The sequence below is a fragment of the Polyodon spathula genome, chromosome 10 (genome assembly GCF_017654505.1).
Source record: "Polyodon spathula isolate WHYD16114869_AA chromosome 10, ASM1765450v1, whole genome shotgun sequence".
Lineage (NCBI taxonomy): Eukaryota > Metazoa > Chordata > Actinopteri > Acipenseriformes > Polyodontidae > Polyodon > Polyodon spathula.
In genome coordinates this window covers 23,054,803-23,073,203 of record NC_054543.1, presented here as the reverse complement: position 1 = coordinate 23,073,203, position 18,401 = coordinate 23,054,803, and the positions used below count along the sequence as shown (strand labels likewise).

At 39.0% G+C, this 18,401-nt stretch overlaps 1 protein-coding gene across 1 annotated transcript in view; it reads right to left on the bottom strand.

The window, feature by feature from the left end:
* LOC121321996 (collagen alpha-1(VI) chain-like) overlaps positions 1-12,042 on the bottom strand; it is a 69,376-nt gene extending 57,334 nt beyond the window's left edge. Inside the window, exons 1-3 of the mRNA XM_041261400.1 lie at positions 11,772-12,042; positions 10,233-10,362; positions 6,510-6,710 (exon numbers count right to left, since the gene is read on the bottom strand). Coding sequence (XP_041117334.1) covers positions 6,510-6,710; positions 10,233-10,362; positions 11,772-11,868 — 428 coding nt within the window. The 5' untranslated portion in view covers positions 11,869-12,042. The remainder of the gene's footprint in view (positions 1-6,509; positions 6,711-10,232; positions 10,363-11,771) is intronic.
* Between the last annotated feature and the right edge of the window lie 6,359 nt (positions 12,043-18,401).

Sequence of the window (18,401 nt, the reverse complement as noted above, 5' to 3'; positions counted from 1 at the left end):
ACCCGACAAACACGAGGGATGCCACCGCATAGGGACCCTCACATAGAGGCATCAGACCTGAAAGAAGAATCCCAAAAGAAACATACATGCAGATGGAAGGGTTTGGTCGGGGGTCCCCTCTGACTCATGGAGAACCCTCCTCTATGAGGTAATTGAAGTGGAGCTTAACAAAGGGTTGGAGAAAGTGGAGTCACTAACCTCCCAAAAGATGGACCCCCGGCTCCCCGCTGACGCAACGTGAAGAAGAAAAAAGAGAGAACCACCAATGCATAAGAAAGAAAACATTTAGATGAAGGAACACAAACACTTAACGTGACAAAGGGGTTAGTATACTGTACCCTAATGACTATGTGAAGACCCTCTGCACAGTGGAAAGAAAAAAAACCCTTTCTTTTAATTTTATTTCTTAGGGGGACATCTTTGGTGGCTCAGGCAGAAAGGTTGTCCCCACTCCGGACATACTAGCAATAGACTGATGTGCGGAGGATATTTCAGATGATGAAGAACGAATATAAGTTTCAACTACAGATGAAGTCCAGCGCCCCATATTTTTAATTAAATGCTGTTTAATGTTGGCTTTTGCAGGCTTTTGACTAATATAGTCTGACTGTAGCTGGTGCCAGATGTAGAGAGTCCTTTGCATGCACTATGAACGCCATGATCCAGTCCTGGTTGAAGGCAGTAGGATTACTCCTGCTTTGTAAACAAAAAGTTACATAACATGCCCAACCTGTAGAGTACAAGGATCTGGTAGATTGAGCAAGTGCTGATGCCATGTAATCTTGAGCTGAATTAAGAAGTTTCTTAATAGTTGGATTTAGTTGAAAATCAGCTGATTGAACTGTGGCATTGCTGCTGGATATTGGAAAGCTGTGGGCAGCAAACTGTGAAATTTGGAAATTTGTAAACGAGAACGAGCATCAGCTGCATTATTAAAAATGCCCGGTAGGTGGCAAGCTTGTATTTGGAAATTATTAGAGACTGAAATCCATACTAGCCGCCGCAGCAATTACATAATAAGAGGGGAAGAGAAATGTCCTTTATTTATAATATGCACTGTAGTTGAATTATCACAGTAAAATAGTATTGATTTCTTAGACCAAAGATGACCCCATAGCTGGGCAGCTGCTACTATTGGGTATATCTCTAGCAGAGCTGTGGATTTTAGATGAGGAGATATGTTTTCGATTTCCTCAGGCCATGTACTGCAAAACCATTGACTGTTAAATAGACCTCCGAATCCCAGAGATAAGGCATCAGTAAATAAAGCCAAATCGTGTGGAGCTGAAATGAAATCATCATAAAACATAGAGACCGTTCCAGTGTTGAATAAGCGCAAACCACATTTTAATGTCTTTCCTAGCTTCTGAGGAGATATTTATATAGGAGTCCAGATTTTTTTGCTGTTGATGCCAGCGCTAGCAGTCGAGATATAAACATCCTCCCGTGTGGAATGATACGTATTGCAAAGTTAAAATAACCCAGCAATGAAAGCAGTGCCCGTTTTTTAATTGCTTTACTGATCTGAAAATCCTCAATGAGCAAACGAATATGGTTAAGTTTAGACTCAGGCAGGCTAGCTTCAAACTTTTCTGTATCTAGAATGATTCCAAGGAATTCCAAAGAATGAAGGGGGTTGATTGATTTCTCTTCTGAAAGCGGAACGCCAACTTCAGAAAATAAGCTTTTAAGCAAACAGGTGACGGAGAGACGGATGGATTGGCATTACTTTAAATGCATCTAATATATCTGCTTTTGCTAACCAAGAACCACGACTTGCTAATTTAATTGAATGTATTGCGTCTGCAATAGTGATGTAATGCATGGAAAATTGATCTTAGTGAATTAATGAGTTAATGCTGCTCGTTCCTGGCCCCGTGGTGCTGACAAATCAATAATGAGACGCTTTTTTTTTTTCCTGACATTTTCCTTGTGGCAATGGCGATAGGATTAATTCTATATACTGGAAAAGGAGGAGCTAAAATGGACCGACTATCAGTCCTTTTAAATTTCTTTTTTGATGAGAAATTGCTCTAATTGTGGTTCTTGAGTCGTTGAATAAAGATTTTTGCTTTTGAACGAGGAAGAAGGAATTTGAGTCAGACCAGTTGAAAGACTTTTTTTTTTTTTTTTTTTTTTTAATCAGGTAATTGATTAAATTACTGTCGGGATGATTCTGTAATTTACTTGATAATGCCGGGATGTTTATAGGAGTAAAGACTGTGAGCATCGGGGAAAGTCACTTGTGTTTTAAAGGGCAGATTGTATCAGCGTGAGCGTCTCCGCAATTGCTGCACATGTGGATAAGATTGCATTGCCTATTCGAACAGAATCCAGTATTGAAATTGTTGCAGATTTGTCTTCCTCCTGAAAATCTAATACTGCGCCCATATTTGTCTTTCCTTGTGGATTGATCGAGGGGAGCTGAAGAATGTATAGGATTAGGTACTGAAGACCTGTATGAATTAGCGGCGAAACCGGGTGCTTTAGAAGTTGATGCAATTGCAGCTTTAGGACAGGGGGATGTTGAGTGAGCTGTTGAAGTGCAGACCCCACATGCGTTAGCTCTTAGACCACCAAAAATTCTGTTAAATAGATCTGGGTCAGGTTGTGCCCAATTGATGATGTGATTATCTGCTACCAATATCGCTGCTGCTTTTGCAGAGAATGCTTTATGATACTCAAAAAACATAGTCCCTCCGTATCTGACAGACAGTTCCACGATGTAGTATTCGTATGAGTCCAATTCAGCTCTGCGGTTAGGATATAGCGAGCATAACACATCTCTGAATATGGAGAACACAAGGACAAATTCCCCTAATGTAAGATTTTTAAGCAGTCTGGGATCTCTAGATTTTAGAGTTACTGCCAAATCTCCGCAATCCACTGCTCTATGGTCCAAGAATTCCGAAGTCGTCATTAATAGTGAAACAAGATTAATGTCCTTACCTTCGAGAATGTTATGTCTGATCTGTGGAGATATAGTGTGATGTCTAACAATAGTTGGAGAGGAGGATCCGTATGTACAGACAGTAGTGAGGTTGTATATTGGAGGATCTGCTTCGCTGGCTGAAATTAGGGCTGGACTGGAAGAAGCTGTAGGTGGCGCTGCAGTATTTGATGCTGGAATTAATGACAGCACTGTAGATTGTTTTCCCTGTTGCATATTAGATACCCTTTTATCTAGGTCCAACAGTTGAGAACTGACCGAAGATAGAGAATCGGCAAAAGGCTGCATAAATGATTTTATCTCGTTAAATATTTGCAAATGTTGGATTTCAATGGCTGGCTGCTGGTTAGCGGTGCTAGTTGTAGGGGTGATTTGATCTGGAATAGACTGCCTGTTGTCTGTTTTAGGACGCTGAATGGCTGGGAGCTGCTGATTATGTTTTTGCTGAGGAAAGACTGGTTCTGCTGAGACTAAATTGCAATAGAGAATAAAAAGAGACTCTCTATCACTCCCTGCTGGAATCGCATTACCATTTTTAAGGAGGGTTTTTTATCAATTTATTCATGGGCCAGTCCTTCCAAAACAATCGATCCGGAGGGGCGTCCTGAGGCCGAAGTCGCTTGGATCGGTGCAGATTCGATGTTTGAGTGGCAGGAACGGTAGGCAACATTTGAACTGGAACCTGGACGAGAGACTGATTGGGAGCCTGATCAGATGTAACTGAAATACCAGAAGGGGAGAAAGAACGGAGACTGGATGGACCCTGGATTGAAGCTGGAGGAGAATGATCTGGTAATGGCGGAAAATCCTGGGAATCCTCTGAATCCGATGACAGCTGCTGTAAGTACTCCATTATTGAGGTATACGAAAGTTGATGGGTCTTGAAATCGCTTCGGTTTATGCCAAACGAAAAAACACAAGACAGCTAGGTAGAGGTGACTAATGTTTAAATAAGGTAGATTTAATTGATGACAGGAGATGATAGGTTGTTGGTGCCTAGCTCCGCCCCTTGAACCCCACCTATAGGTTAACATTTCTGCAACTGACTTTGGTTTCCTTTTTGCAATAGGAGCCTTCAAGTCAATCCACAACTCGATGGGATTCAAGTCTGGGGACTGAGATGGCCAATCCATAACTGTAATCCTTCTTTTTTCATTGTTTTGTAGACTTCGCGGGTCATTATCCTGCTGGAATAGAAACTTCCATCCAATAAGTCTTCTAGCACTGGGTAACAAATTAGACTGCAGCATGCATTCATCCATCTACAATACAACGTTTTCCAGTGCCTGAGGAAGAAAAACAAGCCCATACCGTCACACAACCTCCACCATGTTTAACACTGGGCATGACAAACTTTTCTTTAAATTCTTCTCCTCTCTTCCTCCAAACATATTGTTGCTTTCTTGGTAAAAAAAAAAGTTTAGATTTGTCTGGCCACAAAACTTGGTTGAAGAAATCATCAGGTATTCAAATTCAATGGAAAACTCCAAACACTTTATTTTGTGTATTGTTTTTACAAGGGTTTGCATCTTGGTTTTCGCCCAAGCCATCAGCCGACTGCTTTTTTTTCACTTTGCAGGCCTGCTATGCAGCCAACCCAGAGCTACAGCGCTGGAGGACAATGCAGCTCTGAGCAGCTTACAGGCAAGCCCACAGGCGCCCAGCCAGTCTACAGGGGTCGCTCGTGCACGGTGGTGACTATGCAGCCAACCCAGAGCTACAGCGCTGGAGGACAATGCAGCTCTGAGCAGCTTACAGGCAAGCCCACAGGTGCCCAGCCAGTCTACAGCATGGTCGCCCGCCACGGTTAGCTTGTGTAAACGGCCTTTTCCGGTCGGTCGCTCGTGCACGGTGAGCTGAGGACACCCTGGTGACTGCATATACATTCTTTTTTGTAGGTTCTCTCCATTTTTCTTACTAGAACACGCTCACTCCCTGTAACCCTTTTTTTTTTCAAAAAAGCTTCATATATAGTATATTGTTTGTTTTAATAATACATCATAACATTTGAGTCATGGCTCTGCAACAAAAAGTTTATGAAATACCATTTAAATGTTAAACTTTTATAATATGACTGGTCTGTAAATGTATAGGCCTACAAATTAATTAATAAAATGGATGACACCTTGTATCACTAACACACGCATTCTTTCTGTTGAAAGGCTTGCAGCGAGATTCAGATTCTAACTTCACGGAAAGTTCCTTCAATTATTCATAATATTATGTTAATTTGTTGTCAAGGGATAGTCACTCTGGTGTTAAAGTAGACTTTTGGAAATACAAATAATTAGATATATTGTAGTTCCTACATTTTTTGTATTCTGAAATGCACTTTTTTATATACCAAACAAAAATACCTGATTTGTCACAGGTATTGTAGCCTGGAGAGTAAGTACAGTACAAAATTACATGATTTTATAATTACTACACAGGCAGCTCCGCTAGGTGTCACAGTCAAATTAATTACCATTATATGCACATACCAAACAATTAAAAGTTAAAATACATTAATGTAATATACAGGTTTTGTATTTATATAGGACAAATAGCGTTTACCATTTGCCATTCCCATTGATTTCAATAACAAAGGCATTGTTTATACCGTGTTAAGCACAAAGAATATTTTGGGCAAACTCAGCTGTTTGGATCTCGTTATGTGTCATTCACATAGATTTCAATAACAAACACACGTCTTATACTGTAGTAATCCCTCTTACTTATCCACCAATCAACTGTTTTCACCTCATTACCTTGCATTTCACATAGATTTCAATAAAAATAGGCAGCATTTACTGTAGAAAAGCTTGACAGATCAATCAATCAGCTGTTTGCACCACGTTACTGAGCGATTACCTCTGTGCTGTACCGTGGCTATTTAATCCCTGTACACAGAGTTGGGTTTACAGTTTGAAAAAACAGCACTGACTGCAATAACAAGCATGGCTGGAAAAAGAAAAGCGATGCGCATCAGCAAGAAAATTCAGTGTAAATAAGATGTCTCTGTTAGATGCTGTGCGCTTGCTAAAACATGCTTGGAGTTAGCAAACAATGCAACATTGCTTCAAAAAAGCTGGAGATTCTGTAGTTGAGGAGGAGAGTGCTGATGAAAATATAACCAAAACTGAAACTCTGACAGCACCAGAGGGGATGTCAGAGGACAAATTCTCAGATGTGTCACCTTGGCAACCAGGACACTCTGCCTGCAATAGACACCGATGACTTAAGTGTGCATGCTGCGCTTGAAGCCACGTGGCGTGCTATGGAGCAGCATCCGGACATAGAGCTGAATTGTCTGTTTTGTTTACTGTACTGGTGATTGGGGTACATTTTGGATGTCAGATTATTGTATGAGAGTTTATACTGTCCATCGCTTACTGCGATGAATCACGTAACACAAACGCGCCCATTCTAAGCGGTGGCGATTATTTTCAGGCTAAAATTGCATATACTAGCCAAAATAAATTATTTAACAAAACAAATGTAATCTCTGCTTTGTTAAACTTCCACACCTATAAATATTCACTTTAACCTGCATATTAAGCTTCCTGGAGCTTCCTACCCGATCAGCAGTTCCTCTGTGCCCCTCTTGATGGCGCAGTCGGTGTAGGTGCCCTTGCCAATGTACTGAACATTTCTCACTCTCTTGTTCAGGTCTACTTTCTGGTCCGGCAGTGAGCTCAGCTCTTTGATCATCTTGACTTCATCACTGTAGTGCAAGGCGCCCGCATTCCACTTCAGACTGCGATCGCAGCGGTAATAGCTGCAAAACAAAGAGGAAAGACTCATCAAACCCCAGGTGGACACCATGCATAGTGTTAGGTATTTAAACCAAAGTGGACACCATGCACAGTGTTAGGTATTTAAACCCCAGGTGGACACCATGCACAGTGTTAGGTATTTAAACCAAAGTGGACACCATGCACAGTGTTAGGTATTTAAACCCATGTGGACACCATGCACAGTGTTAGGTATTTAAACCCAGGTGAACACCATGCACAGTGTTAGGTATTTAAACCCAGGTGGACACCATGCACAGTGTTAGGTATTTAAACCAAAGTGGACACCATGCACAGTGTTAGGTATTTAAACCCATGTGGACACCATGCACAGTGTTAGGTATTTAAACCCAGGTGAACACCATGCACAATGTTAGGTATTTAAACCCAGGTGGACACCATGCACAGTGTATTCTAAACCAAAAAGTGGACACCATGCACACTAGTTAGGTATTTTTGCACAGTGTTAGGTATTTAAACCAAAGTGGACACCATGCACAGTGTTAGGTATTTAAACACAGGTGGACACCATGCACAGTGTTAGGTATTTAAACCAAAGTGGACACCATGCACAATGTTAGGTATTTAAACCCCAGGTGAACACCATGCACAATGTTAGGTATTTAAACCAAAGTGGACACCATGCACAGTGTTAGGTATTTAAACCCATGTGGACACCATGCACAGTGTTAGGTATTTAAACCCAGGTGAACACCATGCACAGTGTTAGGTATTTAAACCCAGGTGGACACCATGCACAGTGTTAGGTATTTAAACCCAGGTGGACACCATGCACAGTGTTAGGTATTTAAACCAAAGTGGACACCATGCACAGTGTTAGGTATTTAAACCAAAGTGGACACCATGCACAGTGTTAGGTATTTAAACACAGGTGGACACCATGCACAGTATTATGTATTTAAACCAAAGTGGACACCATGCACAATGTTAGGTATTTAAACACCAGGTGAACACCATGCACAGTGTTAGGTATTTAAACCAAAGTGGACACCATGCACAGTGTTAGGTATTTAAACACCAGGTGGACACCATGCACAGTGTTAGGTATTTAAACCAAAGTGGACACCATGCACAGTGTTAGGTATTTAAACACAGGTGGACACCATGCACAGTATTATGTATTTAAACCAAAGTGGACACCATGCACAATGTTAGGTATTTAAACACCAGGTGAACACCATGCACTATGTTAGGTATTTAAACCAAAGTGGACACCATGCACAGTGTTAGGTATTTAAATCCAGGTGAACACCATGCACAGTGTTAGGTATTTAAACCCAGGTGGACACCATGCACAGTGTTAGGTATTTAAACACCAGGTGGACACCATGCACAGTGTTAGGTATTTAAACCCAGGTGGACACCATGCACAGTGTTAGGTATTTAAACCCAGGTGGACACCATGCACAGTGTTAGGTATTTAAACCCAGGTGGACACCATGCACAGTGTTAGGTATTTAAACCCAGGTGGACACCATGCACAGTGTTAGGTATTTAAACCCAGGTGGATACCATGCACAGTGTTAGGTATTTAAACCAGGTGGACACCATGCACAGTGTTAGGTATTTAAACCCAGGTGAACACCATGCACAGTGTTAGGTATTTAAACCCAGGTGAACACCATGCACAGTGTTAGGTATTTAAACCCAGGTGGATACCATGCACAGTGTTAGGTATTTAAACCAGGTGAACACCATGCACAGTGTTAGGTATTTAAACCAGGTGGACACCATGCACAGTGTTAGGTATTTAAACCAGGTGAACACCATGCACAGTGTTAGGTATTTAAACCAGGTGAACACCATGCACAGTGTTAGGTATTTAAACCAGGTGAACACCATGCACAGTGTTAGGTATTTAAACCCAGGTAGATACCATGCACAGTGTTAGGTATTTAAACCAAAGTGGACACCATGCACAGTGTTAGGTATTTAAACCCAGGTGGACACCATGCACAGTGGATTTAAACACCATGCACAGTGTTAGGTATTTAAACCCAGGTGAACACCATGCACAGTGTTAGGTATTTAAACCCAGGTAGATACCATGCACAGTGTTAGGTATTTAAACCAGGTGAACACCATGCACAGTGTTAGGTATTTAAACCAGGTGAACACCATGCACAGTGTTAGGTATTTAAACCCCAGGTAGACACCATTCACAGTATTAGGTGTAAAGGTATAGCAAGTTAATTTCCAATAGGTGCTGACTGAATTGAATAATAATCTGATGCAAAGGAGCAACGACACTGTTTGAGCCATAAATTTTTGGCTTTTTGCCATTTGGGGTGTAAAAAATATCTAGCAATGTGCTTACATAAAAACATTGCATCCTAAAATATATAGGTACTGTACACATTTGTCATTCAATTGGAACAGGGAAGCGTTTATTGATTTGTACATGTTATGTACAATACATGTACATGTGCATCTGAAAACTGTTTAACTCCTGCCTGTCAGACATAAAAAGTACAATCTGGCACAAATTAACCCCTGATTTGGGCTGTTAATAGTTTAGAATTTAAACGCTTAACATTTCTGCCGAAACATTTAACCATTGTAAAAAAACCTAGATGTTAGTTTACACAGTAGTAAGTCCACAGTGTAGGTCAATGTATCTCATGTTCAGTACTTCTTCATAGTATCTTCCATATTCAATGAAATGCTGCACACATACAGTCTTATACATACACCTATGTTGCAGAAATGAATGGCTTCTCATGATGGCTTTTCTGATTTGTAACAAGCACTCCCAGCAAGCAGGGTACAGAGAGCACTCAGGACTGGCGATGCTGGAGTGGGAGCGTGTGTGATGAACTTTCTGGAAGTTCAAGTACAGCCGCTTCTGTCGGCTCTGCAAGTGGAGTTCTGACACAGCAGACAGCACACGTCTCTGAAACTGAAGACTAAGACTTGTGTTCACAATGTAGGACTCTCTTTTCCAGCAATACCTTAGACGATGTAAATCTTATTTTCATGTTAAAACATGATATCGGGTACTACTGTAGGTTAACGAAATTTCTCAGTTTCTATGCCTTACTCTGAGAGTACCTGTTACACCTGCACTTTCTGTGTTATTTCACCTCAGCAGTGTTTGTTACTCTGAAAGCATATCACTAAACAAGAAAAGCAGCTGGTTGATTAATGACAGGAGAGAATCCACTGAGGATTTGAAATGGCCAAGCAATTGCAACACTGCTGTATTAGTTTTGCAAACAGAGATTTCTTTAATCAAGTGTAGTACCATATATCATGTTTTAAAATCAAATAGATGTCCAGTATACCTGGACATTTAAGACCTATTTAGTCAGTGGAAGTGCATAACAGCTGAGGGTTATTGAAGTATTTTATCACTACACTCTGTTGTGTGGATGCTGTGTGAAGCTCTGTTGGCGGAGGTGCACATTCTATTGCACACCTCTTGTTTGTTCACAGTAGTTTCAATGTAAAATGAATCAGTCCCTTGCTGACAGCACATTACCCACCTGGCTTTGAGCTGCTCGATGAACGAGACAGTGAAGTCCTTCACCTCGTCCACGTAGGAGCCAAAAGGTTTCACCCGCAGAGCCACACTCTCCGAGGTGTCCAGGATGAAAAACAGATCCACAGGGCAGTCTGGGAAAGACACACCAATTCAACCCGAGTATTCATTAATACAGACCTTTTATTGGTAAGGGGTATACATATTAGATTTATCTTCATTCATGTATTCATGTGGCTTGGGGACTATTTAAAGTCTGAAGTTTCTAGCACCACTGTTGCAATGACACATCTCCCAGAATCATGTCTAAATCAAATCCAAATACATCTGGTGGATTCACCTGATCCTATTCAATACTGCCCTAAGTGGGGGTAAGAAAAACAACTCGAGAAAAACCCACATCAGAAATATCGAAACAAACGTGGTGTTTCTTACATCCACTGGGGGCAAACTGTTGCTGAGCTGTTTAAATTCCTCTAGGGATCCTATGACCCCACCCCCCCCCCCCCCCCCCACCCCACCACACCACACACACACACACACACTGTTGACTACTCATCTATACAGTAAAACGGAAGGGAATACAGTCCTTCACCAGTGGAGGTACAGGTCTGTGTTTGTAGGGTGTGTTCTAAATCCACGAATGTGGATCATGCAATTGATAACGTCTGCTTCTCTGGGATAATAGAACAGCACTTTCTAATACATCATCTGAATTAGTTTAAATTTGTAAAGGACAACAGAAACAAGTTTCTTGGACATAACAGTAACTCGTGTGGAGCCTATTCTATTAATAAAGCTTAAATAAATCTTACAGTAGTGATCAGATACATCATTGCTGTAATATACTAATCCTGGAGATTGACACATAAATTAAATAATAACAATTACAAACCACTTGCATTCATGAATTGTTATTATACACTGAGTAATAACAATTATAGACACATTGCATTTATATACTGAATAATAATTATAATTTAATTTATTTATTTTCTGTTTTTCTGTGTGGGGACATGAACAAATATTGAAGCCGACTATATGCATTTATTATTATTTTTTATATTATTATTATTATTATTATTATTATTATTATTATTATTATTATTAAGTCGCAGGCTCCTCATTATATGCTTGTATGACAGTATTTCATTTATATTTCATATCTGATGCATTCATCCTGGTAGTCCAGGCGCAGCTTTGTGTCTATTCTTATAAGGATTTATTTTAGAACCTACTGTAGGCGGTCCACTGAAGTTACGTTCTATAGATTTATGTCACAAAAACTGCGATTATTGTTTTTAAAAAAATGTAACGCAAATTCCAAATAACCGATGTCATACACTAATTAGCCACTAATGCTTAAGAAATTCCCACTTGAAATCCAACATATATCAGTTAATGACACATTAGTCATGAGTCTGCATTAGAAAACATACAGGTACCCATCTGCAAACGTATTTATTTAGTGTAGTAAATTATGCAATAATAATAATAATAATAATAATAATAATAATAATAATAATAATAATAATAATCTTACCTTTATAGTACAAAGCCTTGGTTGGCGTTTGAGATTGCGATCCAGTCCATATTAAACAGAGTTGTAAAAAAGTTAGAACAATTGCTTTGAGCGTCATGTTTCCTTAGTGGCGATCATGCAGGTACACGCGCATGGAAATTAAAAAAAAAAAAAAAAAAACACAGAGAAGTGAAGAAAGGGACTAATGGTAAAAAGTGTGTAGGTCCTAGTTCTCCCTGTGTGTGCAGAGTCGACAGAGGGAGACACACAAGAGTCTGGGATAGGAAGGGCCGGCTCTGAACTTCTCAGAGAGGGTGGAGGGCGGAGGTTCCGAGACTAGGAATCTGATACTGTTTAAAATTGCCCTCTGCGTTCTTGAAAACAAACATTTTGCTAAAGTCCCCCATTCGAACAGCGTGTCCACGTCGTAATATATTGCCATACTCACAGCGTAACTCTGTTTTGATAAATGAAACATAGTTTGATACTTACAAAACTGTTCAAGACTTGTAAAAGACTATAACAATTTCATGAGAATAATAATAATAATAAAAATCTTTCAACAATCTGAGTTTAAAGTTCATCAGTCATAAAAGTTTAAAAGCATGACGTTCCTGAAAGTTGCATTTATTCATGTAACAATAAAATATGGGTATTTGAAAGATCCTAAATTGCAAAGTCTTTTCTACCGTAAACCATTTTCATTTTTCTCACATGAGAAAGATTAGCTATTCATTATCTCTAAGGCACATATCGAAATAGGAAATCTGAATGAATACCTGCATCTGTTCACCAGACAAATAATGCCGTGGTCATTTAACACTTGAGGCAGCATATCACTAGGCCTACATTGTATGTTGGTAAAATAACAGCAAACAGTGAATGTCTATATTATTCTGCTATTCTTCATAATCATTGTGAATTAAAGAGCAAACCAATGAAAAACAAAAATATTTCACTTGCTAAAATACTGAAAACATACAGAAATATAAAATATGAAAGTGTTTTTGTCATAAACAACTGTGAAAAAAAGATAATCTGTGTTCTGGAATTGAATCCAGCACAGATACTATTTAAGGGTTTGATCAGTGGACTTAGCCCCTAGTCAGATCACAAAACAGCCTCTGTTCACCTCTGCCCACCTTTTATCAGCACTGTTTTATCATTTTTTTTTTAAATACTATCAAGCTCATTATTTAGAAAGATTTCCAAGCTAGTTGCTAAATAAGCCCTGCCATTAAAGACGGAAAGACGTACATACTTCCTTCATACATTCCCATATTAAGAATTGGTGCTAAAGAAGGTCCTATTGAATATTGAATTACATATTGAATTACATATCGCTTTTCCATATAGTTTTCCATTTACATAAGGAAAAACTGACAAAAATGTAAAAAATGTGACATAACAAAATTTTACATAAAATACTGTACTACTAGTATGGCTTCTGTTGATTACATGATGTTAAATAAAAGATCAAAATTATGTTTTAATATATATAATAGATGGGCTACAGTGAGTTACAGGAAAATAATTCCATCTAGGGTTTCTGTGATGTCATAAATTAGGAAAACGAAGGTAGTTTCATTTATAAACTGTCACGGAAACTTGAGATGGAATTGTGTCCCTGTAACTCAGTGAATTATTGTATAATACATAGATACCCTTGTGATGCTAATATTAAAGAAGGCGAGGTTCAGCAGTACAGTTGGGTTTTTTTTAAACGTAGTGTTTCAGTGCTGTACAGACGTTCTATGTCATTATTTGTTGGAGCTTCAGCTTTCTTTCGATGATTGCCTTTACCTTGTTTTTATTTCCCATTCCTCTTCAGTTTTTCAGAGATATGAATGTACCAGCTTTAGATTATTTTTCAACATTCTCTCATTTTGTTGATCAATAAGGAACATTTCTGTTCTGTGGGTATGGTCGAGTGATTGAAAACGAGACATTTTGTGTTTGAATTGAAAGTGATGGTCTCAAGGAGTCAAATGGGTCAAAGTTCAAGTATATATTCCTGTAGAGGAATTATCACTTTTTGAGGTATTATGCATTGGACCAGAGCAGACGTAAAAATACATCCAGCTGCATGTTTTGGATCAAATCGGCTGTTTGGCAATTGACCAACTGACATTTACTGTAACAGAACGGGGGTTGGGGTGGGGGCGGGGACAAATTTGGCATCAGTAGAAATGTTTTATATTATATATATATATATTATATATATATATATATATATTATATATATATATATATATATATATATATATATATACAGTGCCTTGCAAAAGTATTCAGAGCACTGAACAATTCTCTCATATTACCAAATTACAAATGGTAAACTAAAATTCCGTTCTGTTTGATATTTTATTTTTAAACACTGAAACTCAGAATCAATTATTGTAAGGTGACATTGGTTTTATGTTGGGAAATATTTTTAAGAAAAATAAAAAACTGAAATATCTTGCTTGCATAAGTATTCAACCCCTGTGCTGTGGAAGCTCCCAGTTTGCACTGATGAAAGAAATTGCCCTAACGAGGACAGAATTACCTTACCATTGGCCTCCACCTGTGAACCATTAAAGTTGCTGTCACATTTTCTGGATAAAAACCCCACTGTTGAAGGATCATTGGTAAGGCTGTGAATATGAAAGAAAATGAAGACCAAAGAGCATTCTACAGAAGTTAGAGATAAAGTAATACAAATGCATAGATTAGGGAAAGGGTACAAAATAATATCCGAGTGTTTGGATATCAAAGTGAGCACAGGTGGATCAATAATCATGAAGTGGAAGCTGCACCACACCACCCAGGCACTGCCAAGAAAAGGCTGTCCCTCAAAACTCAACGCTCAAACAAGAAGGAGACTTGTGAGAGAAGCCACAGAGAGGCCAACAAACACTTTGAAGGAGCTACAGAGTTCAATGGCTGGGAGTGGAGTAATGGTGCACCAGTCAACCATATCAAGAGCTCTGCATAACACTGGCCTGTATGGGTGGGTGGCAAGAAAGAAGCCGTTACTCAAAAAGTACCATGTGAAAGCACGTCTAGAGTTTGCCAGAAAGCATGAGAGTGACCCAGCTGCGATGTGGGAAAAGGTTTTGTGGTCAGATGAGATCACGATAGAGGTTTTTGCCCAAAACTCAAAGCGCTATGTGTGGCGCAAATCTAACAGTGCCCATGCCTCAAGACACACCATCCCTACAGTGAAGCATGGTGGTGGCAGCATCATGCTATGGGGATGCTTCTTATCAGCAGGGACTGGGCATCTTCTTACAACTGAAGGAAGAATGGATGGAGCAAAATACAGGAAAATACTGCAACAGAATCTGTTTCAGTCTGCTAAAAAACTGAAGCTTGGGAGGAAATTCACCTTTCAGCAGGACAATGATCCCAAGCACAAGGCCAAAGCAACATTGGAGTGGCTCAAGAACAAAAAGGTGAATGTCTTACAGTGGCCTAGTCAAAGTCCTGATCTCAATCCCATTGAGAATCTGTGGCACTATTTGAAAATTGCGGTCCACAAGTGTCGTCCAACCAACCTGAACAACCTATAACAAATCTGCCAAGAAGAATGGGCCAAAATCACTCCGACACTGTGTGCAAAGCTGGTACATACTTACCCCAAAAGACTTAAAGCTGTTATTGCAGCGAAAGGTGGCTCTACCAAATATTAATGTGTGGGGGTTGAATACTTATGCAAGCAAGATATTTCAGTTTTTTTATTTTTCTTAAAAATATTTCCCAACATAAAACCAATGTCACCTTACAATAATTGATTTTGAGTTTAACTGTTTTAAAATAAAATATCGAACAGAACGAAATTTCAATGTACCATTTGTAATTCAGTAATATGAGAGAATTGGTCAGGGGTCTGAATACTTTTGCAAGGCACTGTATATATATATATATATATATATATATATATATATATATATATATATATATATATATATATATATATACATATACATATATATATATATATATATATATATATATATATATATACAATATACTATTCCCCACCCCCCCCCCAACCCCAAATTTGTCCCCGCCCCCACCCCAACCCCCGTTCTGTTACAGTAAATGTCAGTTGGTCAATTGCCAAACAGCCGATTTGATCCAAAACATGCAGCTGGATTTATTTTTACATCTGCTCTGGTCCCTTTCCAAGGATTAAGATTTTGTTCAGAACTCCTTTTGTTCCAAAGTGAGAGGAATAGAAGCTTTTACAAGATGGACTCTCCTAAACAAACATGGGCACTTCTGGACACGTTGTGGCATGTTGATAAACAGAATTATTTTAAAATAAATGATTAGAATATTAATAATTCCTTAATATAAAATTACAATTAGCCAACAGAAGCACACTTCCCAAAAAGTAGAAAAAATAAAGCACATAAATCAAAATGTTTGAACATGTACAATTTGATAAGACTATTATTATGTCTGTGATTAGAGTAAAAAAGATTATGTTCATGCTACTATATGCTAACCTAAGGCTCAGCTTAAAGATATGCGGTAGTTCATAACATGCAGTAGGTCATTTATAGGAGGGTAGCAACATGCTGCTAGGGCTATGTTCTAACGAATTATGGTTGGCCTACACTATGTTCTAATGAATTGTGATTGGCCTGCACTATGTTCTAATGAATTGAGATTGGTCGGCACTATGCACTAATAAATTGTCATTCATCTGTTTACACCCAGCACAGTGACTTTATTGTTTATTTCATTCTTCTCTGTTTGTATTTTTATGTTGTGAGGCTTTAGCACTATGGTTTGGTTTTGGTGACGCGTTCTTTACAGCATGTGTTTTAGTACTAGTACTACCGTGGCACAAAACTGGAGAGCTTCGAATAGACTGAAGATCTAACTCCTTTGACTGGTGTAACAGGTCCAGCAACCTCCAGCGGTCAGTCCTAAACCAACCTGCATGGGCTCCACTCGTAAGTGACACCAAAGCCACTCAACAAGCAATGCAATCCACAGGGATTGAATTCAGCAAGAGACCAACAGATATCTGTTCAACAAATACCCTCAGAGGAGTGAATACAGCTCCCACAGGCTGGAAACTAGAACCCAAAATATAGGGAACAGGGGGACAGCTAATTCTTTTAAAATTAGACAAGTAGTTTCAGAGTGGGCAACCCCCCAGGATCGTTACAATACCATGCCAAGGTTTAATAACAAATGCAATAGAAAAGAAAAGGTCCAGTGCTGGTTTGGGAAAGCATCACCAGCCTACCCCTTAACACCTCTGGCAGTACTGTATCTGTCACCTCATCTAACCGTCACATTGCCATTTACACAAACATGAATACAGTGCATATGTAAATGCTTTATACAGCACATTGCCATTTCTTACCCACATCCCCCCAAACATTCTGACAACATGGTAAATACACCGTTAAAGTAGGACAGTAAAAATACATGACGTTTGGGAAAGATGAACGGCGTTGTGCATTTTTAAAGTCATAACTTATACAGTAATTTTCATTTTGCTGTCCGTTTGAGGGAATCTCTTTATAGCAGAGGAAGTTAACTGATACAAGCCTGCGTGTTTCTAACTCTGCTTGCTTTTCAATAGACGCAGTAAAGTTATGTGTCATTGTAATCTGAATCTGGGTGCTGCATCTTTAAAGCGAAAGGACATCAAATGAAATACTGAAGATAAGAAGGATTCCCAATAAAACAACGGATGATAACCTTCTGTTTTTTTACATACATACATCTTTCCCATATATGGAGGTGGTGGTCTGCACATCTGTGACATCTCAAGCAACACATGCCAAACTGACAGCATGACCCCAAGCTTTGCCACTAAAAAACAAAACAAAAAAAAAAAAAAAAAACAAAAAAAAAAGCTGCTGAGGTCTCCGATCTTCTGAAGAGAAACAGCGCCATCTAGACAGACTTCACTGGTAATGGGAAGGACTGGCTTAACATGTGTGCATTCTTATTAAATCATTTTTTTAACCAACAAATATTACATTTACAGTCTGTATTGTTACAGATTACAGAATCTAAACTGCCGTGGTCCTCAAATATAGAGACATATTAGCAAACCATTTACTACTGTGTAAACTAAACACTGACAAAATGATGCTCTAAATAAATAACTCAAGGTAGTAATTTAAGAAGTCGCTAATGCACCTTAATTTTTTTTTTTTTTTTCTAGTTCCTGTAAGATTTAAATTTTAAAAAACCTGCTGTATATTGTAACTGTTCTGTTACAGGTTATGTAACTGTGAACCTGATTCAATGATACTGTAATGAATATATCTGGTATTAAAGATTTGCAGTACACATCCCTAGAGCTACATTCGGGTCTCAGCCATGCCAGTGTCATATACAGGGACAGCTGTGCAGTGCGAAGGAGGCCAGTAAAACTCAATTCAATCACGCTGCTTCAGGCTGCTTTTATGGGGAAAAGCTTGGTAAATTCCAGCACTGTTTCTGTCAACATGTTGAGTGTTGTTTAATATTGACATCAGGGGACTAGCACTGGTCGACTGGTAGCTGGTTCTAAACTCAGGCCTCCAGAGGGGAAAGCGCACTGAGCCACCGATCTGCATTTATAAAGCACACCCGTGTTACTAACAGAGAGATATTGCACTGGGGAAAATTGGAATGTCTTTTCAAATTTGA